Genomic DNA, 12,089 nt, shown 5'->3' with positions numbered 1-12,089 from the left:
AGCCCAGAAATCACTGAACCTTCACACGGAGGAAGGTAAACAATTACTTCCCTGTCGAGCGAAAATAAATGTTTTAAAGAGGGTCACAAGAGAGAAGCATTGTAAAACAAAAAGCAACCTGTGAGTAAATGCACTGTGTAAGTTAAACCAATAAAGACAAGTGTGGTCAAAGAGCAAAGAGAGATTAACAAGGAGCGGTAAATCCACAATATGGGAGCTGAGATCAAAACAGCGAGTACAGAGTACAAAGAGCAAGTGAAACGTGCAAGATTTTGTGTGGAAATGAGAGCGTGGGAAATGAAGCAGAATCCTGTGTCGGGCGAGATTAGCCGGGTGTTTCCCGGTGCTGTCAGCACTGACAACAATCCCACAGCTAAATGGAACTCTGCTTAATTTAGGGGCATGATCGAGGACTGCTCCGCCAAGGCCCGTTTCCTGCACGATCAAACTCCCCTCGCCATGCAGGAAGTGATCAGGGCGCCATTTTTACCTGCCGTCCAGATCTCTAGACCCCCACCTCGGCCTCTGGACCCTCCCAAAACCCCAACTCACCAATAAGGGGGTCATCAAGCGTTCGCACCCCACCTCAATAAGGGCAGGGTACTCTCGGGCCCGACACCTTGCACAGGCATGATGCCACTTGGGTACCTTGGTACTGCTAGCCTGGCACTCTGGCAGTGTCCAAGCCACCCTGGCAGTTCCACCTGGGCATTCTGGCACTGCCAGTGTGGCACCTGGGTGGCATTGCCAGGGAGCTAGGCTGGCAATGACATTGGGGTGCCAGGGCTCCACCCTGCCCAGAGCCGAATCATCCAAGGGCTCCCTTTTGCCAGGAAGACACGCCACCCCCAAGTGCCGGACGTCTCGTCCACATCTGTGGAAGCCAATGATAAATGGCAGCCGGCCGGGGTCTCTGAGGCGAGGCCGTTCAATCCCGGGCGCTGGGTACGTCCGGCGCGGACATAGTCAAGTGAGACTCTCTGCTCACTTGAATATGCAAATCTGGGTCCCAACCTCAATAGGTAGGATCCAAATCGGGGCACCTCATGGGATCTTGTTAGATCTCGGGAGGTGTGATGAGGCTGGTAAATCTCGAGAGAGCCCTGTCATTAGATTTACTGGTCTTGCCACACCCCGAGTCGGGCACTGTTGATAGGTTGTGCCTGACGTGTTTAATTGTCACAATCTGAAGTCCAAAGTTGAAAAGGGGATTAGTGTAGTCAGTAAGCTGAATTGTATAGCCCCCTGGGAGTGAGATAGCAGGTGAAGGAGGTGGGGAAGGGGTGAATTATGCACCATGGTAAGAGGTTGACTCTGGTGCTTACTCACCCGCATGAAATTGCACCTGCTGCTGAGGAGGCAGGCATTAAGTAGCCAGCACAAAGGTTCATTGGGCAGGCAGGTGGCAGGCAAGGGGTCAGGGTGTCTCAGTTATGGGCCCCTTGTGGCCATTGGAGGACCCCACCCAAGATATTCACCCTCTCCCACATTTCCCCCATCCTCCGTACTGTCCACATTGGCCCCCCCACCTCTCTCATCCCGATCTCTCTGGGTCCTATCAGCCTTGCCCCAGCAAGACCCTAGACTCAACTCAGTCTGGACTCATTCAGGAAGGCTTCCCTCTGGGACTAGCTGCAGTTCCAGCAGTGGCCACAGCTCCTGGTGGCACTGCCAGGGCAAGAGAGTTGCCAGCCATCTGACCAGCCAGAGTTCGTGGAAGTGAAACCCCCTCACCTGACGGCTGTTAAATGGCCAAGTGGGGGTGGGCTGACGCCTGACACCAGGGACGCCAACTGCAGTATAAATTTCAGCTCAGCAATGTGGAAAAGTTCAGATACTAATATCACATGAGTGTCCTTTAAGAAATGATTTTGTCTTATCACATGGCCTCAGTGATGGGCTGTGGCGCTGTGAGTTTACTTTTGCTTTTGAGTTTTACTTTCGCTTTAAGTTTGGACTGGGTTTGTACTGCACAGGTTGAAAGAAGTGTCTCTCTATCTTCATTTTAAAAGCCGTTTCCAGACTGCTTGGTAACTTAAAAGCGATAATTGCTTTCTGGAGGAATTCAAACCTGCTGTTTGAAAAGGGGGACAGAGTATCAATGACAAGCCTTATACTAGTAAGAGTGTCGTGTGTTGGGCCGCGCCTTTGAAAAGGAGGTTCTGTTTTTTATTTGGATCTTGTTATTAAATTGGAACAGTTAAGGGGGGATTCATTAAGGGTTATATATAGATTACTGTAGCTGTGTGGGGTATTTATGTTTGTAGTTGATAATAATTCTTGCTGTGTGTGTTTATACAAATGTTAACTAAGTTTGTCGAATAAAGTTTACTTTTTGGGCAGCACGGTGGTGCAGTGGTTAGCACTGCTGCCTCACGGCGCCGAGGACCCAGGTTCAATCCCGGCTCTGGGTCACTGTCCATGTGGAGTTTGCACATTATCCCCGTGTTTGCGTGGGCTTCTCCCCCACAACCCAAAGATGTGCAGGGTAGGTGGATTGGCCACGCTAAATTGCCCCTTAATTGGAAAAAAATAATTGGGTACTCTAAATTTTTTTTTTAAAAGTTTGCTTTTTTGATTAAAAGCGCCTAAAAACTGTGTTGAATAACACCTGAAAGGCACGCTCTTCTGCTCATCGCAGCCACATTCAGTAGGTCAGGTGAACTTCATGATACACTTTGGAGTTTTCTAAACCTTGGCCCATAACAGTATCAGTGGAGAACAAAGGTCCTCGACGCAGAATTCTGCCCTTAATTCAGGTGATAACTGTGCACGACTCTCACAGTCTACCTGGGCAAAGGGGGCAATTTGAGAGGGTAGGCAATTAATATTATTTCACAGAAAAACTGGAATAAATAGTCTAGATTCTGCGAGGTGGCAATGGAAATAGGAATACAAATGCGTATAAATATATTATGCAGCTAGATGTTTTGTTTCTGAGGTAGAAATTACAAGTGACTTTTTTCAAAACATTTAATGGCAAATTCTTCATTCTCACACTCCCAGCAGGGAGTTGCATTGAGAAGTGGTGTGGATCAAAGATTAATGTTACAGGGTTGTCAAACTTCCTCGTAGCTACCTGCTGGGACTAAAGCAGCTTCTTCTTGCCGCTGTTTCACCATGTGATGTTAAATGTGTGTACGACCTGCTGATTATTTTATGTTTTTAATGCTCCTGTCGAGTATCTTGGAATGTTTTTTTCTCTGTTAATGGTGCTCTATCAATTCACGTTGTTGTTGTTGGATTTCAATGTGAAAAGTGCGCAGGGAAGGATATTGTTGGATCAGCAAGGCTCTGATCACCTTGAACATATTCCACTTTCATCAAAAGTTCACACAATTCACACAGCACCGAGTGGTTATTTGAAGGGGGGTCTCCTTCACCCTCAGTCCATGCTGGAAAATTTCAATTTGCAACAATAATTTGGCCAAATAGACCAATGTGGATGAAATGGTTTTGTGCGGGTGAGAAACCAGAGCTCTTTACACTGCGACAGGGATTAGCTTTTCGAAGTGACTCCCAGAAAAGAGCCCCAGCTGATGATGCAATTGCCCATCAAGACCAAGGTGCAGAAAAGTGCTGCCGTTTTCTTCGGCAGGATCGGCTGCGAGAGTGGGAAATCCCGCGAGAGGCCAAAATTGCATCACACTCCAGCGCAAAGAGGTCAAATGCCTCTGTGCCCTCCCACGCCAGTCACATAACAGCAATCCCAACATTCAACATTGGGCTGCCATTAGAATAAATTAGCATCTGATTTATTACATATTCCATTTACGTCGGTGTGAATTGTGACAGTTCTCCCACAGCGAGCACATAGAACATAGAACAGTACAGCACAGAACAGGCCCTTCGGCCCTCGATGTTGTGCCAAGCCTTGTCCGAACCAAGACCAAGCTTTCACACTCCCTGTCATTCTGGTGTGCTCCATGTGCCTATCCAATAACCGCTTGAAAGTTCCTAAAGTGTCCGACTCCACTATCACAGCAGGCAGTCCATTCCCCACCCTAACCACTCTCTGAGTGAAGACCCTACCTCGGACATCCCTCCTATATCTCCCACCCTGACTCTTATAGTTATGCCCCCTTGAAACAGCTTCATCCTGGTCTCTGAACATCCACTCTATCTATCCCCCTCATCATCTTATAAACCTCTATTAAGTCGCCTCTCATCCTCTTCCGCTTCAAAGAGAAAAGCCCTAGCTCACTGAACCTTTCCTCATAAGACCTATCCTCCAAACCAGGCAGCATCCTGGTAAATCTCCTTTGCACCCTTTCCAATGCTTCCACATCCTTCCTATAGTGAGGTGACCAGAACTGCACACAATACTCCAAATGTGGTCTCACCAGGGTCATGTACAGTTGCAGCATAACCTCACGGCTCTTAAACTCAAGCCCCCTGTTAATAAATGCTAACACGCTATAGGCCTTCTTCACGGCTCTATCCATTTGAGTGCCAACCTTCAGAGATCTGTGGACATGAACCCCAAGATCTCTCTGTTCCCCACATTCCTCAGAACCCTGCTGTTGACCCTGTAATCCGCATTCAAATTTTTTCTACCAAAATGAATCACCTCGCACTTATCAGGGTTAAACTCCATCTACCATTTTTCAGCCCAGCTCTGCATCCTATCAATGTCTCTTTGCAGCCTACAACAGCCCTCCACCTCATCCACTACTCCACCAATCTTGGTGTCATCAGCAAATTTACTGACCCACTCTTCAGCCCCCTCCTCCAAGTCATTGATAAAAATCACAAATAACAGAGGACCCAGCACTGATCCCTGTGGTACACTGCTGGTAACTGGTCTCCAGTCTGAAAATTTTCCATCCACCACCACCCTCTGTCTTCTGTGTGATAGCCAATCACTTATCCAATTGGCCAAATTTCCCTCTATCCCACATCTCCTTACTTTCTTCATGAGCCGACCATGGGGCACCTTATCAAACGCCTTACTAAAATCCATGTATACGACATCAACTGCTCTACCTTTATTTACACACTTAGTTACCTCCTCAAAAAATTCAATCAAATTTGTAAGGCAAAACCTACCCTTCACGAATCCGTGTTGACTATCCCGGATTAAGCTGCATCTTTCCAAATGGTCATAAATCCTATCCTTCAAGATCTTTTCCATTAACTTACCGACCACCGAAGTAAGACCACCAAAGTAGGACTAAGCACCTTGAGTCGTAGAGGTTTACAGCATGGAAACAGGCCCTTCGGCCCAACTTGTCCATGCCACCCAGTTTCTACCACTAAGCTAGTCCCAATTGCCCGCATTTGGCCCATATCCCTCCATACCCATCTTGCCGGGCAAGCTCAACAGGCCAGTGGAGCTCAGGTGAGTGCATCGCTCTGGGAGAGGGTCGTGCCTGGGCACTGCCCCCTTGCACAGCCTGAGCCATCCAGGTAGAAGTGCCAGGGTCGGTGCCGGTGTCAGTGCCCGAGAGGGGGGTGCCGTGTGTGGAGGGTGTTCTTTGGGAAGGGTGCAATGGGGGGAGGGGGTTTGTTGTATGGGTGGATGGTTGCGTGGGGGGATGATGCATTAGGGTTGGGGGTTGCATGGATTTTGGGGGGGGGGGAGTGTTCTATTTTTAATTTTTGTTAATTTTAATAATGAAGCCCCGATCTTTAACAAATTACATTGCTGGTGGGGCGGGTTCTAATTGTTTTTCAATCAGTCAAATACCATTGGTGCCCGCTTTTTCAATGCAGCTTGTTCTGGCCTCTATGGCTCTGCATATTTTAGAAGAAATTCCGCCCATGAATCAGGAAATCAGAGACTGCAGCATAAAGCAATGACCTAAATAACCTACAATACCCTTACAATATGGTACAAACCTCTGGCGAGGTATACTGCCATTTTACAATATGCAGAATATTGACTAAAATCGGTACTTACTTTGTGGGAACCTGGGAGGATTGTCGTTGGCATCAGTTAGGGTTATATTAATAGTTGTCGAACCCGACAGCCCTCCTATCTGTCCAGCCATATCTTTGGCTTGAATGACGACAGAATATTGCTCCTTTGCTTCTCTGTCCATGTTGGGTAAAGCTGTTCTGATGATCCCTGAAAGGTAGTGCAAAGAAAATCAGTACGTCAGCCTCCACAGAATAATAACAGCTTCATTTTGTACAAGACCTCACGTCTCCACAGACCATTGTAACAACAGAAAGAGTTTATCCATGGGAAACATGCCTGGATAAATATCGCAGACCTTTTTCTGAAATCATTCAATATGAAATAGGTCTTCATTAAAAAAAAGTGCTGCATGCATTAATGTAAATAACTATATAAATGAAATACAAGAAATACATAACTCTGAACACCAATCGCAATCAAATCGACTGTGAATTTGGTTAATGCTGTAAAAACATTTGACCAAATTTACCACAAATTATCATCAGTGATTTTTGTTTATACATTTTAAACTTTTATTAACCATAATTAACACCAAATGGAATTCTAATCACTTTTCCCGAATATATATTTAAATATATAGATATTGAAATTAGGGCCAGAACTGTAAATGATTCAAAACATAATTAAAATATGTTATTTACAATGTTGGCGCACAACACGATTAATATTTTATTTATTGCCTAACTCTGCGTAAAGGCACGTTTTATCTTTTACGATGACATCGTCCTAAGCATTTTTAAATCAACAATTTTTGAAAGTATTGGATTAGCAAAGTTGATTTTGATTCTTTCTCAAGAGCAGCTTTTACCAATTATTTTTTTCAATCTAAATTCATTTACAGGATGTGGGCGTCTCTGGCTAGACCAGCATTTATTACCCATCCCCAATTGCCCTTCAGAAGGAGGTTGCGAGTTGCCTACTTGAACCGCTGCAGTCCCTGAGGTGTAGGTATATCAACTGTGCTGTCAGGGAGGGAGATCCAGGACTTTGCCCCAGTGACAGTGAACGAACGGCGGTATATTTGCAAGTCAGGATGGTAAGTGGCTTGGAGGGGAACCTCCAGGTGGTGGGGTTCCCAGGTATCTGCTGCTCTTGACCTTCTAGGTGGTAGTGGTCGTGCGTTTGGAAGGTGCTGTCCCAGGAACCTTGGTGAGTTCCTGCAGTGCATCTTGTAGATGGTGTGGTAGTCTGTGTTAGAAGGATTACGGTACCTGGTAATGCCGGAATACCATTGGTGGAGAATGTACTTGTTCCCATTGATTAAGCCTGTATGTTAGCTCCGCCCTGCAAGGCGGGGTATAAGAGCCCATGCCACCCCAGCAGCTTTCTTCTGTACCTGCGCTGCTGGGGGAAATATCTAGCGTATTTAAGCCTTCAATTGTCTCCAACCTCGCTTCTGGAGTTATTGATCGTGCATCAATTTAATACGCAAGTTTTTAAAGAATGGAGCTCCGAATCAAGCCGGAGTGTCTGCAACTCAGCCCCCACGCGGCAAACTCAGCGGCAACCTTCAAGCACTGGCTGGCGTGCTTCAACGGATATCTCGGGACGGCCGAAAACACACCCACAGCAGAATAGAAACATCAAATTCTGCACTCGAGGGTGAGCCCAGAAATCTACACCCTCATCGAGGACGCGGACGATTTTGATGCCGCAATGGAGCTGCTGATAGGACATTATATTCGCCCTGTAAACCAGGTCTACACCCGACATCTGCTAGTGACGAGGTGACAAATACCTGGGAATCACTGGAAGAATTCTACAGTGCGCTCCTGGTATTGGGGAGAAACTGCAGCTGCCCGCAAGTTTCAGCAAACGACCACACAGAACTTTTGATTCGGGATGCTTTCGTTGCAGGTATGCTGTCCTCCCAAATCCGCCAGCAATTACTGGAGAAAGAGACACTCGGTCTCAAGGAGGCACGGGCCCTTGCCGGCTCCCTGGATGTGGCCTCCCGAAACACTCGCGTTTACGTCCCCGATCGTGCGGCAGCCCCCTGGGCAGCGTGGAACCCCCCCCGCGGCCGACCCCGAGGCATCTCCCATCCCCCCACAAGCTTATGCTGCGAGATGGCCTGGCAACCCTGGGGGGCCCCGCTGCTATTTTAGCGGGCAAGCCAAGCACCCCCGACAGCGCTGTCCGGCCCGTTCATCCATCTGCAAGGTGTAGCCACCTAAAATGGCTGATTCCCGATTAATTTGGCCAAAACCCGATATAAAATGGCTCACCGAAAAGGCTGATGGTAAAAGCAGCCAACAGGACACAAACGGACAGCTGCAGACAGAATAGCGTATTCGGCTCTGGGGAAGTCGGCCCAGGTCGATACCTGCGACTATTAGCAGCCCATCAACCCAGACATCTACAGTTTAATCGGCTATCCCCGGGAACAATTGCAACATATTAGCAATTGAATGCCGGGCCAGACCTGTCGGCGCCTGCAGTGGCCGAAACAAAGACAGGTGAACGACCACCCCCCGATCGAGGAATCGCCCCATTATTGGAGCATATCGAACCCAGTGATTGGGAACAAGTCCAATCACTTGGGACTCAGGGTCAAGGGCCGCCCCGAGAGGCGGGAAGCCCCTGGGCCCTATAAAGTGAGGGGCCAAGTTCAGATCTCTCTCTCTCCCTTCTTCTCCTGTTCGCAACCTTCACAAGAACATCAACCAGAAACTGTAAGTTTGACTCCAGCGATCGTTACCCGATTGAGACTCCTAGCCATCGACCCGTATCAGCCTTTTGAATCCCGCAGGCCAGATCCAATTCGATAAACCATTCGTTTCCCTGACCTGGTGGGCCATCCCCAAAAGTTAAGTATTGGCCAGTAGTGGTAGGTAGTGATATAGAAAGTAGGATTATTGTGTAAGTATTTATTGCTGTACATAATAAATGACCGTTGATTTAACTCTTACTAAGTGGTGTGCTGACTTATTAATCATAACTCGAGCTTGAACCACGTGGCGGTATCAGAAAGATACCTGGCGACTCGTGAGCAAATGTGACATAATCAGAGCTAATAGAACTAAGGCTAATAAGAGCAACATAATTGGCGACTCCCCCGGGACCCGACATAGAAGTGGAAAACCACTCCGGGAGAACACCAGAAATTTGAATAGAATCCAATTGGAAACAAAAACAAAAAAAAAACCCACAAGTGTTGAAGCGGTTCTGGTTAATAATTCACAATTCGGAAGTGTGTGTATGCATGCATAACTAACAGGGTTATAAGGTAAAACTGATAGGTTTTGTTGCGTCAAAACTGTCGGAAGTCGGTATTTTCGGAAATTAGCGCAAGCCGTACCCGCATCTACGACACCACCTTAGCCCCCTGTTCCAATTTTGAACTTAGCAAGCAGATAAGAGAGATGGCCATGCAGGTAATGCAATGCCTCATGAACCCCGAAGAATTTGTGGTCGCACCGATCAGCAGCATTAATGTGGGACAGTGTCCCATTTGGGAAGTGGAAATTCGTAAATTTCTACAGGGCAAAGGATGGCCCATGTGGAGCGGTTTCTGTAATAACGACGACTCAGGTCCCGGGAGTATAGGGCATACTTGGTGGGAGAACATGAGTGAAATTCAGAAGAAAAGCTTAGCGAAAGCGCGCAAGCCGATGGCAATTGTGTCCTGCATGGCACAATTACGAGGCACAGAGGAGGTCGTCAGGACACTCCGAAAAGAAATAGAAGGCATACGTCGTATGAGTAAAATCGATGTATGCGAGATGGAAAAAGAGAACCTGGAATTGAAAAGACAGTTAGAAACCAAGGACGAAGAGGTGGCTGACGCCAAACGGGGTCACCAGTCTTGTCTGGCGCATTTAAACAGTTTTCAATCCCAGTATGAGAAGGCTTATCAGGACACGCAGCGTGCAGTCCTGGTTAAGAAAGAGACGGAGAAGCAGGTGGAGACACCACAGAAGCAATGTAGTGATCTCAAGGCAGCCTTGAGAGCGCTCCACGCTGCAACCACGGAACAAAGGCAGAGTACCTTAGATCACGCGAAGTGCAGAAAGCAAATTGCAGACCTGCAATCAATGCTTTCTGTCCAAAAGGTATTCCACGAAACCTTTGGGGAAAGTTTAGAACAGGAAGACGGCCCTGATTGGGAAGAATTGCAGGAGACAGTGCAGAGAACATGTGCGCAGGGAAAGCCCCAAAGGAGGAAAGCACCCCCACCCCCCCCACAGCAGGTAGTTCAGGCTCCCATGAACCCTGCAACAACCCACCACACAGCCACAGCAGACGAGGCGGAGGTCCTATATTCCACCCCCCTCACAGTGACCCAATTACGGGACGCGTGTGCTAAAATCACACCGTTCCTCCCCGCTTCAGACCCACACCATTTCTTTGCCACCGTCAAACACCAGACGACCATGTACGGCCTGGATGAAAAAGAGCAGGTAAAGCTCACGGTCCTCAGCTTAGACCCATCGGTTGCAGCAGCCCTTCCCGACCCACAGAATGTAGGAGGAGGCACCCTTGCAGAAATGCATACCGCGATCCTGGATGCAATCAGGTATAACCGGGGCGACCCCGTAGATGGCCTAAATAAGTGCAGACAGAAAAAGTCGGAACACCCCACAGCATTCGCAGGATGCTTGTAGATTCACTTTGAAGCCATTTTCGGAAACGTAGACCATTTGTCCACAGACTATATGGCCAAATGGACCCGCACCCTTATCTCCCATGCCATGGAAGCAGGACAGAATGCCTGTAGTAATTATGACCCCTCGGAGGAGGCTCATAATGAGAAGTGGGTGGTCAAAAGATTGTCCCGCGTTTGGGAACAGTCGGCTCACAATAAACCCGCCGCTAGAACCCCCGAGGAAAAGCAACCCGCCGCAGACGTGCAGGCAGTAAGAACCACTCTTCACAACCTGCCTGGGTAAACGAGGGAAAGATCAGCCCCCCAGCAAAACCGCAAGAATGCTACAATTGCGGACAATTGGGACATTTTGCCAAAGAATGCAAGGCCCCTAAAAAGCCACAGAGAGCCCAACAGACAGGCACTCTCAATAAGAAAAAGGCAGAGCCCATACATAGCGTTAGTGCCCAGTCGGATCAGACAGACTTGACCGGAACGGACTGACGGTGTACAGGCTCCCCCAGTTGGGTCTGCGATAACCTTTGGGATAGGTCAGGACGACCCGTAGTCGCAGCAAAGGTTAGGGGACAGCCGATCGAGCTTCTCTGGGACACAGGAGGGTCCCGCACCACCTTAAATTCCTCCACCCTTGGTAAGGACACGTGGCCCACTACAGCCACTATCACCCTCAGCGGCTTCACAGGGACACATCACAACCCCTGTACCCATCCAAATCGGAACCATTAACACAAAACACCCCGTAGTTTTAGTCGACCTGCCCCCAACAGCAGAGCACATTTTGGGGATCGACTTCATGAATTCTCACCACCTCTCTTTCGATCCAGTCAACCAGTGTGTCTGGAAGATGGCGAAATCCGCTAGAGCCCCCGCAACGCTCAATATAGGGGACTATATGAACAAAATTAGTGCAGTAGGTGAGTTTTGGTTCAACCCCAGCACACTCAGCACGGACCGACAGGTTAGGGCAGTCCTGCAAAAAAACAGGGCAGCATTCGCGATCCACAAACACGACTGTGGACGGATGACTGGCTCCGTACAAACAACAGGAGCGGACCCTAGACCCCAAAAGCAGTACGGATTTCCCCTAGAAGCAGAGGGAGAAATCCTAAAGGTTATAGAAAGTCTATTAGAGCAGGGCATCCTAAGATCGGTAGCCTCAACTAATAATGCCCCGATTTGGCCAGTAAGGAAACCCGACGGATCATGGCGCTTGATCATTGATTATCGGGAACTCAATAAAGTCACCCCCGTAGCAGCCCCCACCGTTGCAACAAGTCCCGAGACCATGCTCAAACAGGGACTCCATGCCCGATATTTCACGGTTTTGGACGTCAGTAATGGATTCTGGTCCATTCCATTGGCAAAGGCGTGCCAGTATAAATTTGCCTTCACTTTCAGAGCGCAGCAGTACACGTGGACATGCCTGCCACAAGGCTTCCACAACTCCCCCTCCATTTTCCACCAACAGCTGGCAAATGGACTAGCAAAATTTTCTCGCCCCGAATGTCTGGTACAGTATGTAGACGATCTACTACTGCAGACAGACACAAAGGAAGA

At 48.2% G+C, this 12,089-nt stretch overlaps 1 protein-coding gene across 1 annotated transcript in view; it reads right to left on the bottom strand.

The window, feature by feature from the left end:
• Positions 1-5,885: 5,885 nt before the first annotated feature.
• LOC140425880 (cadherin-18-like) overlaps positions 5,886-12,089 on the bottom strand; it is a 1,051,878-nt gene continuing 1,045,674 nt past the window's right edge. The window contains exon 7 of the mRNA XM_072510257.1: positions 5,886-6,070. Coding sequence (XP_072366358.1) covers positions 5,886-6,070 — 185 coding nt within the window. The remainder of the gene's footprint in view (positions 6,071-12,089) is intronic.

The sequence above is a fragment of the Scyliorhinus torazame genome, chromosome 6 (assembly GCF_047496885.1).
Source record: "Scyliorhinus torazame isolate Kashiwa2021f chromosome 6, sScyTor2.1, whole genome shotgun sequence".
NCBI lineage: Eukaryota > Metazoa > Chordata > Chondrichthyes > Carcharhiniformes > Scyliorhinidae > Scyliorhinus > Scyliorhinus torazame.
Note: the sequence above shows the minus strand (reverse complement) of the source record. Positions and strands in the feature narration are given on the sequence as shown.